Below are 17,075 nucleotides of genomic sequence, written 5' to 3'. Positions count from 1 at the left end.
TCTATCTTATTAAACATGTGATAATTCTTCTATAATATTTATAGCATGGGAATGAAATGTTACAAAGTGCGAAGATGAAATCCCTAATTTTGGATTTTCCACTTTAATTTCAATCATGTGGACCAATCAATGCTTGACATGTGGTGGAGTTAAAATGTTGTTAGAGAGAGGAATGAAAATATCATTATTATTTAATGGTGAGATAGGATTGACTCATGGAAGTAAATAAAAATTTTGCAAAAATAGAAGAGTCCTAATTAAACAGAAGCTTTATTCTTTATTACTTGATATTGTCATAGTAAACTATTTTGCATTAACCACATGATGACAACTAACTTCTGCCATGTTCTGCTATCAGAACCAAGCTAATGGTATATATGACTAATGAGTGATGTGAGAAATGAAAGATTCCATTTCCATTCGAGAAAGTCCACCTTCATTCATGGCCCTATGGATGTCATTTTTAAGCCTCACTGCTCTCTCTCGCATCTCCTCACCTTCCTTTGTTTGCATCAACCTTCTCACACAATTCTCAACATCTGATGCAGTCACTAACGCATTCCTCTGTGACCAATCCTTCACAACCAGACCAACCTTCAGAACTTCTGTGACCAAAGCTGCGTTTCTTGGTTGGTCAGAGTGCATGGGCCACGTTGCTATTGGCACCCCCATGGAAAAGCTCTCCGTGCAGGAGTTCCATCCACAATGACTTATAAACCCCCCTGTTGAAGGGTGGCTCAGAATTTCCAATTGGGGTGCCCAATCCCTCAGAACCACCCCCATGTCTTTCACTCTCTCCTCGAATCCATTTGGAAGATAATGTCTTTTTGCTTCATTTTCATCAAAGATGTTCCCTTTATCAGCATCTCTCAGCACCCAGATGAACTTCTGTTTGCTTTGCTCCAACCCAGTTGCAATCTGTTGGATTTGTTCCTCTGTCAAAGTTGTTGTGGTTCCAAAAGACACATATATCACTGAATTTGGCTCTTGTTTATCAAGCCACTCCATGCATGGGTGCCTAAATCCTGCTGAATCTTTCTTCTCAATGGCCAAAAGGTTGAGTGGCCCCAGTGCCCAAACTTTCTTGCCACCACCGAGTCGGTCCAGAAAGTCAACGTAAGGACATTCAATTGCCCTGCTGGTGTTGTAAATATGACCATGGCTGAAGTTGAGGAACTCATATTGTGCAGAAAGAAAACCCTTGAATTGGGTTGTGATGCATCCTTCGTCAGAAGGAATTTCTGGGAAATGGATGTCTCCAACATGAGGCCTTCCTTTTTCTTGCCAAAGATAAACAGCGTTATTAAAGGCAGAGAAGATGTGAAAAGTGTAGTTTTCAACGTTAGGCATGTTTATGGCATCTTGTGCCACTGATGCCATGAGGGAGTCATGGATGACTATGACCCTTTTGGCTTGAGATGAAAGGGATTGAAGAAGTTTTCCCACAGGCTCCCGAAGGTGTGTGGAGGCCTCAAAGGAAGGAATGAGATGAGATGGGAAATCACTTTCTTGATTGTTAGGGTTGGGAGGAGGAGAAACAAAGGGTGGAACTTCAAAGGCATGGAAATGGATGTTTGGAATAGAGTTTTGGTGTCGAAGTGTTGCCTGACGAATGTGTGTGTCAGTGCCAACATAATGGACTGGTATGTTTTCTGCCACGATTTGGCGTGAGAGGTGCAGAAGTTGGTTGAGATGAGCTTGTGCTGGGAAAGGTATCATAAGCACCACCACTTTTGTTTGACGAGGAATGTTTTCGTCATTCAAAGCCATTGAGAAATCTGGGTAGCAAGATGGTCTGGTAGCTTATGTTTTGCTTTGGTGGGTACCAACAAGATGGTCTGGTAACCTTTTATACAACTCAAGATTTCTAGAAAATAGTCTTATTTAAGATCAGTAATTAATGTGGAATGTTCAGATGACATGATGTATAAAGTAAAGCAAAAGTCTCAACATCAATATACAATATGTAAAAAATAAAATTGAAGCATGAAAAATGTATTATGAAATATAAATATAAAGTATTAAATACAAAACATAAACTATAAATTCTTACAAAATATAAAACATAAAACTTAAAATAGGCATGCACATTTATTTTCCACTTAATTTACATTTACACAGAAAAGCCGAAATTGGAGAAGCTTTTAAAAAACATAAGTTTTACTAGCAGCTTCTATAAATATCATGACCAATAAATATTATATATAAACACCACACTTTTAAGTGAATGAAACGTGATAGATAATTATATTTTGACTTTTTAAAAAACTATTTTACAATCTCATTTTAATATATATATATTAATATCTTAAGTTCAAAGATGGAAATATATAATTAAATCATTAACCTAATTGATTGTTATGTTTTTTTTAATGGGACAAGACATATTGTCCTGTATTCAACCATACTCTGTTTATTATAGGAATTTTGTGGAAAGTGAATCACGCATGACTCCTTAGCGTGAATTAATAATTGAATAATACATATTTTTATTGTTTAGACATAAAAAATTCATTATGGTTATTAATGTAAGACAATCTTTAATGTATTATTTGTTTCTAATATCTCATAAATATCAAGACACTTGTTTTTCTTATTTTGTTTATGTCAAGATAAATAACTATCATCATTATTTTCGAAATATACGTTCAGGTGAATTAACAATGAGATGATTATACCAATGATAACAATAGAACTTTGAAATGGTCAACATTCGATGGTTTCGGTTGATTTTTCCTTCACCTTTATAATTTGATCTGCAGTCCACACAATTAAAATTTTCAAGTTCATTTTGTAGTTTAAGATTTTTATTTTGAATTTTGAAATACATAATCTGAAAATATTTTAAAATGTATAATGCAGAATATAAAGATTATATTTCAAATTATACATCATAAAACATCAATTTTGCATTTTAGATTATATAATCTAAATATATTTTTTATTTTGTATTTCATATACAATTAAAATATAAATTTTGTATATTCCAAATTATGTATTCTAGAAAATGCATCAATAAAAATAATATTTTTAAGAAGAAAAATGTGAAAAGTGGGGGAGAGGAATGATAGGGAAGCAAGAATAAGGACGACCAAGATTAAAACAAGAAGACAATTACTTTCTATACCCAATCATTTTCTTCCTGCATTCCATTGTTTTTGGAATTTCTTTTTTGGAAAACAAAAAACAGTTCTGAATTATTATTTTTTTTTTAAGTCAAACATCCCTTTTCTTTTACAGAAAGTATTTTTCGGAAGTTTTTTGTGGGATGGGAGAAGAAATTTGATGAGGTAAAGGAAGCAATTGCCAAACAAGAAATGCAAGTAAGTCAAAATATAAAAAAAATTCAAAACAAATATTTTGGAAGATAATTCCAAATTTGAAAATGATTTGAAATATTGGATTCAAAAATATTTTTTATATTGTGTTTTGAAAAGTATTTTTTAAAACATCTAATTTAGAAAATACTAAAAAATAAAGAGATGTAAGGATTTTTGTTATATTTTTTTATTGAGGAATAATTTGAGAATTACAACTTGCATGGTTGCAGAAAAAAGTAGAGTGCAGGTAGTAGCAAAAACCTGAGTAAAATGATGATCTTCAGTGTTTAACTGCTCTGATGTGGGTGTCACTCTCCTGAAGAGAGATTTTCCAAGAATTGTCTTGCCAAGAAAACTTTAAGAAAAAATATTAAGATTTAGAAGTGATTGATCTAAACTGAAAGTTGTTTTCACTTTATATAATCAATAATCAACATCAATTAAAAAAAAAACTATTCTACAAATATAGATTTTATTAAAAAAAACATAAAACTAAAAAATTGTTTCAAATATATCTTGATATTAACCACTCTTTTTAATGATGTGTATCTTTCTCAAAACCAACTATTAGGAATGATATCGGATCAAATCTTTCAATTATAATGTCTATTCAATATCCAACTCACATAAAAAAATCATACATGTTATTTGTTTCACTATCACTTACCTGCATAAAAAAATTCATAATTTTTTTTAACCTGTGAATAGTTATTGATACATACAGATATTTAAAAAAAATGTATTCTTAAATAAGATGCAAATTAAATTGAAAGAAAAAATAAATAATAGCTTATTAAAAAAATTGTACTCAAAGTGTTTATATGTCCACCAACACATTCTGCTGTAAAATAAGAATATATAACAATCCCTAATGACATCCGTATATGCTGCATATTTTTACAGTATACACCAGATTGAAATAGTGAAAGTTAATAGTAAGAACAGAAGAAAAGCTTTGTCATGAAACTCAGAAGAAATTTCTTTCTCTATATTAAGCTTTAATGCATAATTAAGAGTAAAACATTACAAGAAATTATATTAGTATTTAAGTTTTTTTTAAATAAGTTTTTATAATGAAATTTAAACTTTTTGGAATATATAGATAATATCTTTCAGAAATAATTTTTGAAATAGTTCTATATGAAATATATTTCGGAAAGAATTTATGAACCACATTGAAATAGCTTTCCATAATGATTCCTCATTTTGACTTCGCTTCTTACTTGTTAGAAGTGGACTTTAAGCCTAACTCAATCCCACAAAATCGGTTTATAGAGTGAGGTTTGCACTCACTTATAAACTATGAATTGGCCTTATCTTTACTCGATGTGGGACTTCTAACACACACCCCCACGCCGAGGTATATACATCTCGAGCGTGGGATTAAACATTTTTAATGGGTGGTCCGATAGCGGCCCGACAACGGGTGGAAACAGAAGAATGCCCACATAAAACTCGCTAGGATAAGCTTTAACCATGGCTCTGATACCATAATAGAAAGTGGGTTTTAAGCCTAACTCAACCCCACAAAACCGGCTTGTAAGGTGAGGTTTGCACCTCACTTATATATTATAAATTGGCCTTATCTCTAGTCGATGTGAGGCTTCCAACACACCCCTTCACACCGAGGTATAGACATCTCGTGCGTGATAGTAGAAATCTAGTCGATGTGGGACTTCCAACACACCCCCTTCACGCCGAGGTATAGTCACGCTGATGTATAGACATCTCGTGCGTGAGAGTATAAATTAATGGGGTGGTCTGATAGCGACCCGACAACGGGTGGAAACAGAAGAATGCCCACATAGAACTCACTAGGATAGGCTCTAACCATGGCTCTGATACCATAATAGAAAGTGGGTTTTAAGCCTAACTCAACCCCACAAAACACTTTCTATTATTACTTGTAGCAGGCTTTGGGGTTGTGAAGGAAAGTCACATTGTTTGGCTTTGAAATGCAAGAAGAAGCGTTTGAGTTTGAGGAAATTTAGGTTGTTTGGCTTTGAAATGCAGGAAGAAGACGCTTTTGAAATGCAAAAAGAAGAAGCATCTCAATGGGAAGTATCTCGACGATGCAGGCGACTGGGATGGTGGTAGCCTCGTCTCTATCTGAAGAAGAAACTAAGAAAGAAGAAAGTAGAGAAAAGAAAAAGAAGTAAAGTGTGTGTTTTTAGTGTTTTCTATGGTGAAATTATTAATGTTTTTTCTTAAATGAATAGGTTATTAGATTAGGTTAAATTTCATGTAAAATAGGTTTTTGGTTGATTAGAAGAGTTAATATGAACTTAGGATCACAACTGCACATGTTTGGGTTTATGTTACTGCTTTAATCGATTAAGCATATTCTTTAATCGATTAAAGTTGTGAACAAAATTTAAATCGATTAAGATAATAACATAATCGATTAAAATAGGTCTGAAGCACACAAAACATTTGTTTTCTTTTTTAATCGATTAATAAAATGACCTAATCGATTAAAATAATGTGTAAAGCTTAATCGATTATGAAAATAACATAATTGATTAAATATACTAGTTTTGTGGCTTGGCTATATATATGTGTTATAATTCCTTTTGAGGCATGAAAAACATTCTGAATTTTTATCAAACTGAAACAAGAACAAGTTTTTGAATTGTCTTGGAGAAATCTTGGAAGGATCAACCATTGTTTAAAGGAGTTCAAGGTTTCTAAGTATCCAAGGGTGTAAGAAAGATCAACCAAGAGTTCTTCATTGCTTTTCTTTGTAAAATCTGCACTTGTGGTGCACCATATTCTGCTTTTCGTTGTGTATTATTTGTATTAGTTTAGTCTTAACTATAGGCAAGACTCCTAAAAGAGTGTGTGTGTGTAGCCTCTATTTTAGGTTGATATTTTTTTGTATTTGAGTGTGGTGAGAACACATTGTGTCAATCTTATATTCTTAACTTTCAAAGATTAATGAATTCCCTCCAACTCAAGTTGTTGGAGGATGACTGAATGTAGACTTGTTTAGAGTTAAACCAGTATATGTCTTATTGTGTTCTTTTGCTTTATTTTTTTTTTCATTGCTTTGGTGGTTAAAGATCTTTTGAAAACTGCAACAAACACCTAGAAATTTTTAAAAAAATGTTTTCAAATCAATTCACCCCTCCTGGGTTGAGAAAAAGTCTATAATTATAACACATCATGCACACACCCCACATCATTCATAAAGTTTTATGCTCATAGACATTCATCATTTGGCTTCGACACTCTAAGAACTCTCTCCTCCATCGAATTATCAACAACTAAGAGAGATCATCTCAAGGCACCAACTCGAGAAACACATGCTCTAAAGAGAGCCCAAACCACCATCATATTCATAACTCTTAACTAGAGTCTACCAACACAAAAATTAAAACACCTTCAAAACTTTCAACTTTAAATAATAATTTAAAAATCAAAACTTTCTTAATCCAAAATACTCACACACAGTTACACTCATAAAACTAAAAAAAAAATCTTAAGAACATATTATTTTATAAAAAATATCATCTTTTTCAAAAACACCCTTTTGAAACCTTAAATCCCAAATAAATTATCACTTTCTTTCCGAAAAATCTCAACATACTTCAAAAGACAATAATCAAAACAATAGAAATCACAATTTAACCCAAATTATACGCACATACAATAATAAGTCAAAATAACAAAACAAGAATGTAACATCCCATATCTCTTATTCCTTATCTACCAATCTCATAAAGACACATTACCTTATCTACTCAAGATCAAGCTGCTAAAAAAGTATTAAAAACCATATTATCCTATATTTGGAAATTATAGGAAGTAATATATCTCATGTTGTCAAATGTAAATTGTTGGCAAGAACTTTATCAAAGAAGTCCACCAAAATTGAAAAAGATTATGTTGCTATTATGTCAAATAGTCTTTCATCACGTAGTAGTCAAAGTATAAGACTCCTTCTTTCTTCCAAACACGTCTTTTAAAATCAAAATTAAAATAAAATTTTATACTCTAAAACAAACCATGTAGGGTGATTTGTTATTAGAAAAACTTTGAATCGAAACATACTAAAAACAATTTTATTTAGTATCGGATTCCTTGCGAAGGGAACCTATTATAGAACTTTGGAAGAAAGATGGATATACGTGTATTTATCAATGAGTAGATTCTTCTTCTTCTTTTTGTTATATTGATTTTGAAAGACCCAATTTTACTCAAGACTCATGTCCGTTATAATTGTATATTATGTATATTGTATATTTTGTTTGGTTATTGCAATTTTTAATTCATTTATGGTTTAATCATTTCGGACATCTTATTTCTGTAGGATCCTTGTATTGTAAATTCAATTAGGTCCCCTATTATGAAAAATTAAATCAATTTAGACCTTACTGTTAGTTTCGTACTAACACCGTTAAAGGAGGTGACACGTGTCAGTTCATGATTTTTTAAAATTTTTTAATTATTGTTTTATTATTATTATTTTAATTTTTATTTATTTTTAATTTTTTTTAAAAATGTCACGTATCAAACTGATGTGTCACGTGGCAATGATAGTGTGACATGGCAATGACAATGCCACGTGACATTATCAAGCCACATGTTATTGCATTAGTCTCAATTTGGTCTATGTATTTTTATTATGTCTCAATTTGATCCCTGTATTTTTATTTTCTCTCAATTTAATCTTAATTTTAAAAATTAAAAAAAAATCTCCTCAAATTCAAATAAAATTTAAATTGTATATAAATATTAACAAATATTTTTATTAAAATTGATATTTTTATTAAATATTTTTAACAAAATTAAGTTTAATTATATTTATATTACTTAATCATATAAATGTTAATTATGTTATTTAAATATTTTAATTAAAATTAAGACTAAATTGAGACAGAATAAAAATACAGTATCTAATTGAAAGATAATAAAAATACAGGGACCAAATTTGAGATTAATGCAATGACATGTGGCTTGACAATGACACGTGACACTATTAGTGTCATCTGTCATTACTACGTGGCACAATATCAATTTGACATGTGGCAGTTTTTATTTTATTTAAAAAAATAAAAGTAAATAAAAAATGAAAATAATAATAATAATAATAAAATAATTCAAAAAATTTTAAAAATCACGAACTGACGCATGTCACATCCTATTACGAAACTAACGGCGAGGTCTAAATTGATTACATTTTCACAATAAGAAACCTAATTGAAAGCATTTATAATACAAAAACTTATTTGAGACGATCCTTCAGGGATGTCCGAAATGATTAAACCTTAATTTTGTTTAACAATTATTCAGTGTTGTTTATTTGGATATTTATTTGAGGTCGTTTTTTTTTTTGCTCCCATGTAAATGTGTTGACGCTCCTTTGTGTTATGAATACTAAATTCATGGCAGCTACATTTGAATTTTTCAACCCATTTCATTATTCATTTCTTTAGTTCACTTTTTAGTATACATTTTTTATTGTATTCATTTTTTTATGACGTAATGAATTGTATATGTAAAACATAAATTTTTGTAAACGTTTTCAGTCAATTAATATGGAAAAATTAAAATTATTTAAACGTTTTCAATCAATTAATTGTAGCAATTAATTTGACACTGCTTATTTAATATATTGTCTCTAAACATTTATTGTTTATATTGTTTTTTGATGTTGTTTTTTAATTAATATTAGTTAATATGAATTTATATTTTTCTTTCATGTTGAAATGTTTACAGTAAATATTTATAATATTTATAAAAATTTATTAGTGATTTAATACTAATTGTTGAATATACTTTGTTCACAAGTTGCTTATTGATACACCATGTTAACCTTATTTCATGTTGCCAACAGTAATTAATTCTATCAATTATTTATTACTTATCAATCATATGTTTTTTTGTTCTTACTTGGAAATTATCCTATTTTTTTATTCGAATTATCTGTTGGGCTTAAAGACAGTAAATGGTTTCAATGTTGGATCCATACTTCAATCTTTTATTTTTTTTTTTCTATCTTGGTGTTTAGATTATGGTTTTTAGGACTACAGATCGTTTCAATTTTTTACAGCACCATGAATAATTTCTCAATATTTTCATTACTTCAATTTTATGTAGTTTATTTAATGATATCAATTGCTTATTTATTAATTTATTAATGAAGTGTATATCAATTGGTTTCCAATCAATTAATTAATTCCTAACTGTTTTAAACGTTTCGAATTGATTAATTAATTTATTAATGAATTAATTCTATGATTTACTTTGACAAATGCTTATTTAATATATTATTAAAACATAATTCATAATTTTCCAAAATCAAAGATATTATCAATTAATTAACTTAACAATTCACACCTCTATGACTCATTCTTATATGGATATTTTTATATGCATATTTTCTTATGTTCTTATTTATTTGAACGAATAAAAACTCACTCTCAATCTTAATATTTTTTTACACTTATATTTTACTTTTTTATATTCTTATTTATTTTAGCGTCTCGAAATCTTCTACCAATATCTTCTTCTAATTTTATTTATAAATAAAACATTTTCCTTTATGAATGTTGAGTAGTATAAAAACATACCCATATGTTCCTATTTACTACAACCTAAGAATAAGCTAACATAGCCTCTTGCTACCAAAATTTTCCAATGGCTTTGAATGACGAAAACATTCCTCATGAAAGCAAAGTGGTGGTGCTTGTGATACCTTGTCCTGCACAGAGTCACCTCAACCAGCTTCTGCGCCTCTCACGCCAAATCGTGGCACACAACATACCTGTTCATTATGTTAGCACTATCACACACATTCGCCAGGTAAGACTTCGACACCAAAACTCTATTTCAGACATCCATTTCCATGCCTTTGAAGTTCCACCCTTTGTTTCTCCTCCTCCCATTCCTAACAATCCAGAAAGTGATTTTCCATCTCATCTCATTCCTTCCTTTGTGGCGGCCACACAACTTCGGGAGCCTGTGGGAAAACTTCTTCAATCCCTTTCATCTCAAGCCAAAAAGGTCATAATCATCCATGATGCCCTCATGGCATCAGTGGCACAAGATGCCATAAACTTGCCAAATGTTGAAAAATACATTTTTCACATCTTCCCTGCCTTTGTTGCCTCTGTTTATTTTTGGGAGGGACAAGGAAGACCCCCGGTTGAAGATATTCATTTCCCAGAAGTTCCTTCTGACGAAGGATGCCTCCCAGCCCATTTCACGGATCTTCTTTCTACACATGATTATAATGAATTTCTCAACTCCAATGGTGATATTTACAACACGAGCAGGGCAATTGAAGGTCCTTACGTTGACTTTATGCAGCGTCTCAATGCCGGCAAGAAGGTTTGGGCATTGGGGCCACTCAACCTTTTAGCCATTGAGAAGAATGATTCGACAGAATTTAGGCACCCATGCATGGAGTGGCTTGATAAGCAAGAGCCAAATTCAGTGATATATGTGTGTTTTGGGACCACAACAACTTTCACGGAGGAACAAAACCATCACATTGCAACTGGGTTGGAGCAAAGCAAACAGAAGTTCATCTGGGTGTTGAGAGATGCTGATAAAGGGAACATCTTTGATGGAAGTGAAGCAAAAGAGCATGAGCTTCCAAATGGGTTTGAGGAGAGAGTTAAAGGCATGGGGCTGGTTGTGAGGGATTGGGCACCCCAATCAGAAATTCTGAGCCACCCTTCAATGGGGGGTTTTTTGAGTCATTGTGGATGGAACTCCTGCTTGGAGAGCTTATCCATGGGGGTGCCAATAGCAGCGTGGCCCATCCACTCTGACCAACCAAAAAATGCAGCTTTGGTCACAGAAGTTCTGAAGGCTGGTTTGGTTGTGAGGGATTGGTCACAGAGGAATGAGTTGGTGACTGCATCAGATGTTGAGAATTGTGTGAGAAGGTTGATGCAAACAAAGGAAGGTGAGGAGATGCGAGAGAGAGCTCTGAGGCTTAAAAATGACATCCATAGGTCCACGAATGAAGGTGGAATTTCTCGCATGGAAATGGAATCTTTCATTTCTCACATCACTCAATAGTCATACCATTAGTTTGGTTCTTATAGCAGAATATGGCAGAAGCTAGTTCTCATCATGTGGTTAATGCAAAATACTTTCCTATGACATTATTCAGTAATAAAGCTTCTGTTGAATATGTCCCTTCTAATTGCACATATGATGTCGACTGTAACAAATATTGGACGTTTTATATGACAGTAACTGTTATTTTTTTTTTCTTTTAAATCAACCCATAAAATGTCACATTGATCAGAACTTCGACATATAATTGTGGTTTAAAAGTAAAAAAGGATAAAAAAATTAAAAAGGAAGTAACTTGACTTCTGGGTGACAAATATTACATCGATTCTCAATCGAATTCGACGTACTATTAGTGTTTTAAAAGAAAAAATAATTAAAAAGAACTAATATGGTAGAAAAGATGAAGCACAAAAAAAGTGAAAAGTAGATAGTCACTAGTACAAAAATATTGTATAACGTCGTTGTTTTGTGGCCTTTCATGTCGAATTCGAGGTTGACGTCATATCGGCAGACATTAAATTGACGTCGAAGATGTTAACCAAATTGACATCGAATTTTGTTAATATTCGACGTAAAGCAATGTTTTTGTTTTTTTTTAAGGCTTAATACCTCTTTTGGTCCCTCTTTAGGGGGGCAATGTTCAAGTCCGTCCTACCTTTTTTAAAAAGTTCAATGTGGTCCCAACTTGTGAAAAAAGTGTGCAATTAAATCCTTTTTGATTACGGTGTTAATTTTTTAACGGTCCAAGTGCCCTTCTGGACAAAACATAATGAGGTGTCCACTTTTTGTGATTGCGTGGCACTGGAAAGTTAAATGACATGTTCAGCGAGAGAGAGGAATCTGTGCGAGAAAAGGGAGACTGCGAAGCTAACGAGCTCTTCGGCGAAGTGAAGAACGCGTTCGGCAGCTGTTGTGGAGAGACGATGGAGCTCGTCCCGAGTGGTGATGTGCTGTGTGTCATCTCCGACGATGGCAGTGGAATGGATAGCGGCCCAAATCTTGCAATTTGGGATTAGGGTTTTCGAATTTGGGTTTTTGTTTGATCTGAGTTTGGGTTCCTTTGAGAGTTAGAATCCCGGCTGTAGAGCTGCGATGGTTGGGGCAGGTTGCTAAGGTGTCGTAGGCCCTAGCGGCTTCCTCTACTCTGATGGGTCAAGGCTTGAGCGTGGGAATTGATGATTTGGGAAATCATTGTCTTTGCAAGGTTGAGATAAAGCCATCGCTATTCTCAAAGAGAAAAGGGTCCAAGAATTTGGAGGTCCAATATGGTAAAATTGATATCTTTTGGGATTTGAGTTGTGCCAAGTTTGGTTTCGGGCCTGAGCCGCTAGAGGGGTTCTACTTAGCGGTGGTGTTCAACAAGGAGCTGATGTTGCTGGTTGGGGATCTAAAAAAGGAGGCATGCAAGAAGATGGACAGTGATTGTGCTTTTTCCCACAATGGTACCATTTTCATCGCAGCGGAGAGCCGCATGGCCACCAGCAGGCTTGATTCGGAGGCCGCTATGGAGAGCAAGAGATTTTCCATGGCGGAGTTATCATAAAGCTTTGATCCATGGCAGAGTTATCATAAAGCTAATGTGTGGCAAGTAAATTGTTCTTTTAAAGTTCAAAATTAACATATTATATTCCACGTATGAGAAAAATAGGACAGCTTATTAAGTGTTGGCCAACTAGGCAGCTCTACCGTTAAAATTTTGATGCCGTAACCAAAAAGGATTAATTTAATCCGATTTTTCACAAGTTGGGACTACATTGAACTTTTTAAAAAAGGTAGGACGGACTTGAACATTGCCCCCCTAAAGAGGGACCAAAAGAGGTATTAAGCCTTTTTTTAATTAAGTGTAATACTTTTTTACAACTCTTTGAGACCCGAAAAGTAGAAAAACAAAAAAATTTAGCTTTTGGTATTTTATAAATCATGAACTATGAACGTGCAGTATAGTATCAACAACAAACAACAAACAAGTTCAATCAAACAACAACAACAAAAAGTTCAACCAAATAACAACAAATAACAAGTTCAACAAAAAATAACAACAAACAAGTTCAACAAATAAGTTCTTCAAAACGAAAGCGAAAACTAACCTTCAAAAGGTGGGTTCGTCGGAATAAAGTGTTTTCACTAGTGGGAGAGAAAGCAGAATGTGTATATGAAAGACAAGAACACGAAAATAATCGGTCAAAACAAACGAAAATTATACATAAAGTAGTTAATTAACATGCATTTGTATCAAATGAAAGATGACATGTGATGGTCGTCAAACTTCGTTCGAGAAAAGTTTGAGAAAAGAATAGGGTCTTGCGCGCTAAGATAAAGTGAATGAATTTTCAATCTCCCGCTCAAATTAAAAAGGAGAAACTTTTGGCTGACAAATAATACGTCGAAGCTCCTACAAAATTCGACGTATTATATGTGGTTTAAAAGAAAAAAGAAAAAAAGAATTAAAAAGGAGGTATTTTTTGGCTTCTAGCTGACAAATAATACGTCGAAGCCCTTACAGAATTCAACGTATTATTTATTGTTTAAAAGAAAAAGACTAAAAATGGTGATTCTTTGGCTTCTAACGTACTATTGATGGTCTAAAAGAAAGAAGAAAGAAAATGACGCAGTGATTTAAATAATTACCATCAAGAACGTAGAATTGAATTGGGTTTCGATGTTCTACAATTGCATTTATTTACAAAAATGTCACCGATCATTTTTAACGTTGTTGGTTATTCAACGGTTGAACGTTAAACGCGTGATGTTATACGCTGTTTTTGTACTAATCACTATAAATAAATTTTGTAGAAAAGTGTAAAGAGTAGGTCAATAGATTCATTTTAGTATATTGATGGTATTATAAATTCATTCTACTATATTGTCTTATCAATATAAATAAGAACTTTAACATTGTTTTGTTTGATAATATCATCAACTTATATCATCTGATTATTGAGATTAATTGAACTTATATAATTTGATTAGTGGTGATTCTTTGAATGAAGCCCTTGTCTCGTGATTTTAACTTATACCATCTTATCTTGTATCATTTATTTAATGAACATTGAATCTACAGGACATTATTTATTATTTTTATATTCTTTATTATTTATTTATTTTTATTTTATATTTTTATTATTCATTATTATTTATATTTATTATAATTTATTACTACTTATGACTAATCATTTTATTGGCATTAATTATATTTATTTTATTGTTTATTTTTTATTATTATTCATATTTATTTTGATTTATTATTATTTATAGTTATATTTTTATATTTATTATTATTTATTATAAATTATTTTATATAATTTATTATTTAAAATTAAATATATTTTTAGTTTTTAAATTTTGACGTAAACTTGTCTTTAAAACTTTGTCTGATCTCTAAAATTAAAAATTAAATTAATTTATTTTTTTAACTCAATTATATTAACGTGAATATATCTACTCATATTTTCAAAATTTGAGAACCAATTTCATATCAGAATTCAGCCATATTTAACCATATTATTTATTATCATTTATATTTATTATTAATTATTATTCATTATAATTTATTATGAATCATTTTATTATATATATATATATATATTATTTATTATTATTTATATTTGTTATTATCGGTTACTATTGATTATGATATATTTTCATTTTATGAACTATTTAACTATTATTTATTAATTACAACATTTTCACACTCAAATAAAACTATTAATAAAACACATATAAATTGATTCATTACAAACAATAATTTAAGCAAACACGTTCAAACTTTTTGAAAGCATAGCATGTTATGGAAACTCAAGAGGTTTCTCACCTTCATGACTCTTGAGGACAATTATTAGTTGAACGGTCAACTGTGAAAACGTTTGTCAAGCGGTCAAATGTGACAATGTACCTTTGAGATTGAGAAAATTTTCGTTTCTTTGAAAACATTAACTGAGCGTTCAGATAAAAATACTCGTGACTACTCGATTATACGGTACAAATGATTTAATAATAATAATAATAATATAATTAAATAATTTAATAATTACATGATTAATAAACTAAATAAAAGAATATTGTAAATAATAGTTTATTTAAACATTTGACAACAGGAAAAAATTATGAACTTTTCAATGGAAATTTTGAATAGAGATAACGACATGAATATTAAATTAGATTTCCAATTCAAATATAAATATTACTTCTAAAAATACTACTAATGTTTCAAAAAACATTGAGGTAATTGTATTATCAAATAGTGTAAACCTTTAAAAATAAGTAATGATTTCTTAAATATAACCATTGCGTAGATATATTGACATCATCATTTAATTTTATCAACATTTAATTTGAAAATTTTAGTTTCAAATTGTAGATATAAATGGAAAAAATAATGAGTAATTGATTATTAATTTTTTATTTAATAATATTTGAAACTAAAAATTGAAAAATTGATTAATGTATTTTTTATTCAATTTATAAAATTTGAAATTATAATTAAGTAAAAAGGATTGAATCTTTTTATTGTTCATAACATTAAAATAATCTCAATACAAAAACAAAATTATTAGTTAAATTAAAAATAATTTGCTACAATTACTATTATAATATGCAACATTGTACCATATAGAATAAAATATAACATATCAAAGTAATATATTTAAAAGTAATTATTAATAATTTGAAATTCATTATTATAAAAAGGCATTACAAATTTTTGTCTAGTGCATTTGCAACTAATCGAAAGAGAAGGTCTTTTTATTAGTTGTGGATAATTTTAAAAGACATTAAAACCTTTACATTTTACAAAACTTTTATATCCTTTATTAAGTAATGACTGCTTTTGTTAATGTTTTTTTCTAATGTGACAGATGGTTATTTGTTTCCTTTCATGTGTATTTATGATTTTTTTTTTGTTAAACTTATACAAGATTACTTTTATTTGAACAATCAATATTTTAATAAATTGATGTATTATTTCTTTTACTTTCCAAAATATTAACAGAAAATAGGATTCTTTAACAAAATAAACTTTAAAACTCTAGTCTCTTACTACTGTTTGACTGCGTGAGATCACTATATGTTTTTCACTGTCCTTAGCCTTCGAGAGAAGCTTCAGAGCACTTTTTTTCTTTACTTTTACAACTATGATTAGATCCGCTAATAATTTTTTTTAACAATTTTTTTTATAATAAATTATGTCTTACTATTTTATTAATTTGTATATTTAAAACGGAAAATTACAAATTATTGTGTAAATTGTTGTAAAAAATTATCGAAAAAAATTGTTAAAAAAATATTTTTCCTTTGATTAATTCACTAAACATGAAAATACAACTCTAATAAACACAAATGATTAAGTAAGACGTATAAATTAGTGAAACCAAAATACGTAGTAACAAATTTTGAATTTAAAATTCAAAAAGGCATAATAATGTAAAGGATAATAATATTTTGACAGTATTTTTTAACAATATTTTAAAATCATTTACGTGTCATTATGTGATTAATCTAAAATTACTTCACAATTAATAATAATAATCATAAACACCAACATAAATCAATCACAGAATGACACATAAATGATATTAAAATGTTGTAAAAAAATGTTTTCAATGTGTCGTTATAAAATATATAAGTTTGAGCAAGTATTGTTTGCATAATGAAGACAATGCAAAGTGCGCAGAGTCATAAAAGTATTTAGAAACCCTTATCACCAAAAAAAAGTAATAATAATTC

General features: G+C 30.4%; 1 protein-coding gene and 1 pseudogene across 1 annotated transcript; one reads left to right on the top strand and one right to left on the bottom strand.

The window, feature by feature from the left end:
- Positions 1-270: 270 nt before the first annotated feature.
- LOC124832966 (zeatin O-glucosyltransferase pseudogene) lies at positions 271-1,808 on the bottom strand (annotated as a pseudogene).
- An 8,110-nt stretch (positions 1,809-9,918) lies between these two features.
- Positions 9,919-11,523, top strand: LOC124832965 (zeatin O-glucosyltransferase-like). Its single transcript, XM_047307319.2, has one exon. It carries the CDS (start codon positions 9,963-9,965, stop codon positions 11,352-11,354), a length of 1,392 nt encoding a protein of 463 aa, XP_047163275.2. The 5' UTR covers positions 9,919-9,962; the 3' UTR covers positions 11,355-11,523.
- Positions 11,524-17,075: the final 5,552 nt, after the last annotated feature.

The sequence above is a fragment of the Vigna umbellata genome, chromosome 8 (assembly GCF_029865625.1).
Source record: "Vigna umbellata cultivar VRB3 chromosome 8, Vumbellata_1.0, whole genome shotgun sequence".
Classification (NCBI taxonomy): domain Eukaryota; kingdom Viridiplantae; phylum Streptophyta; class Magnoliopsida; order Fabales; family Fabaceae; genus Vigna; species Vigna umbellata.
Note: the sequence above shows the minus strand (reverse complement) of the source record. Positions and strands in the feature narration are given on the sequence as shown.

Excerpts from the sequence above, each read along its gene's own strand:
- LOC124832965 (XM_047307319.2), top strand. The coding sequence starts at position 9,963 with ATGGCTTTGAATGACGAAAACATTCCTCATGAAAGCAAAGTGGTGGTG.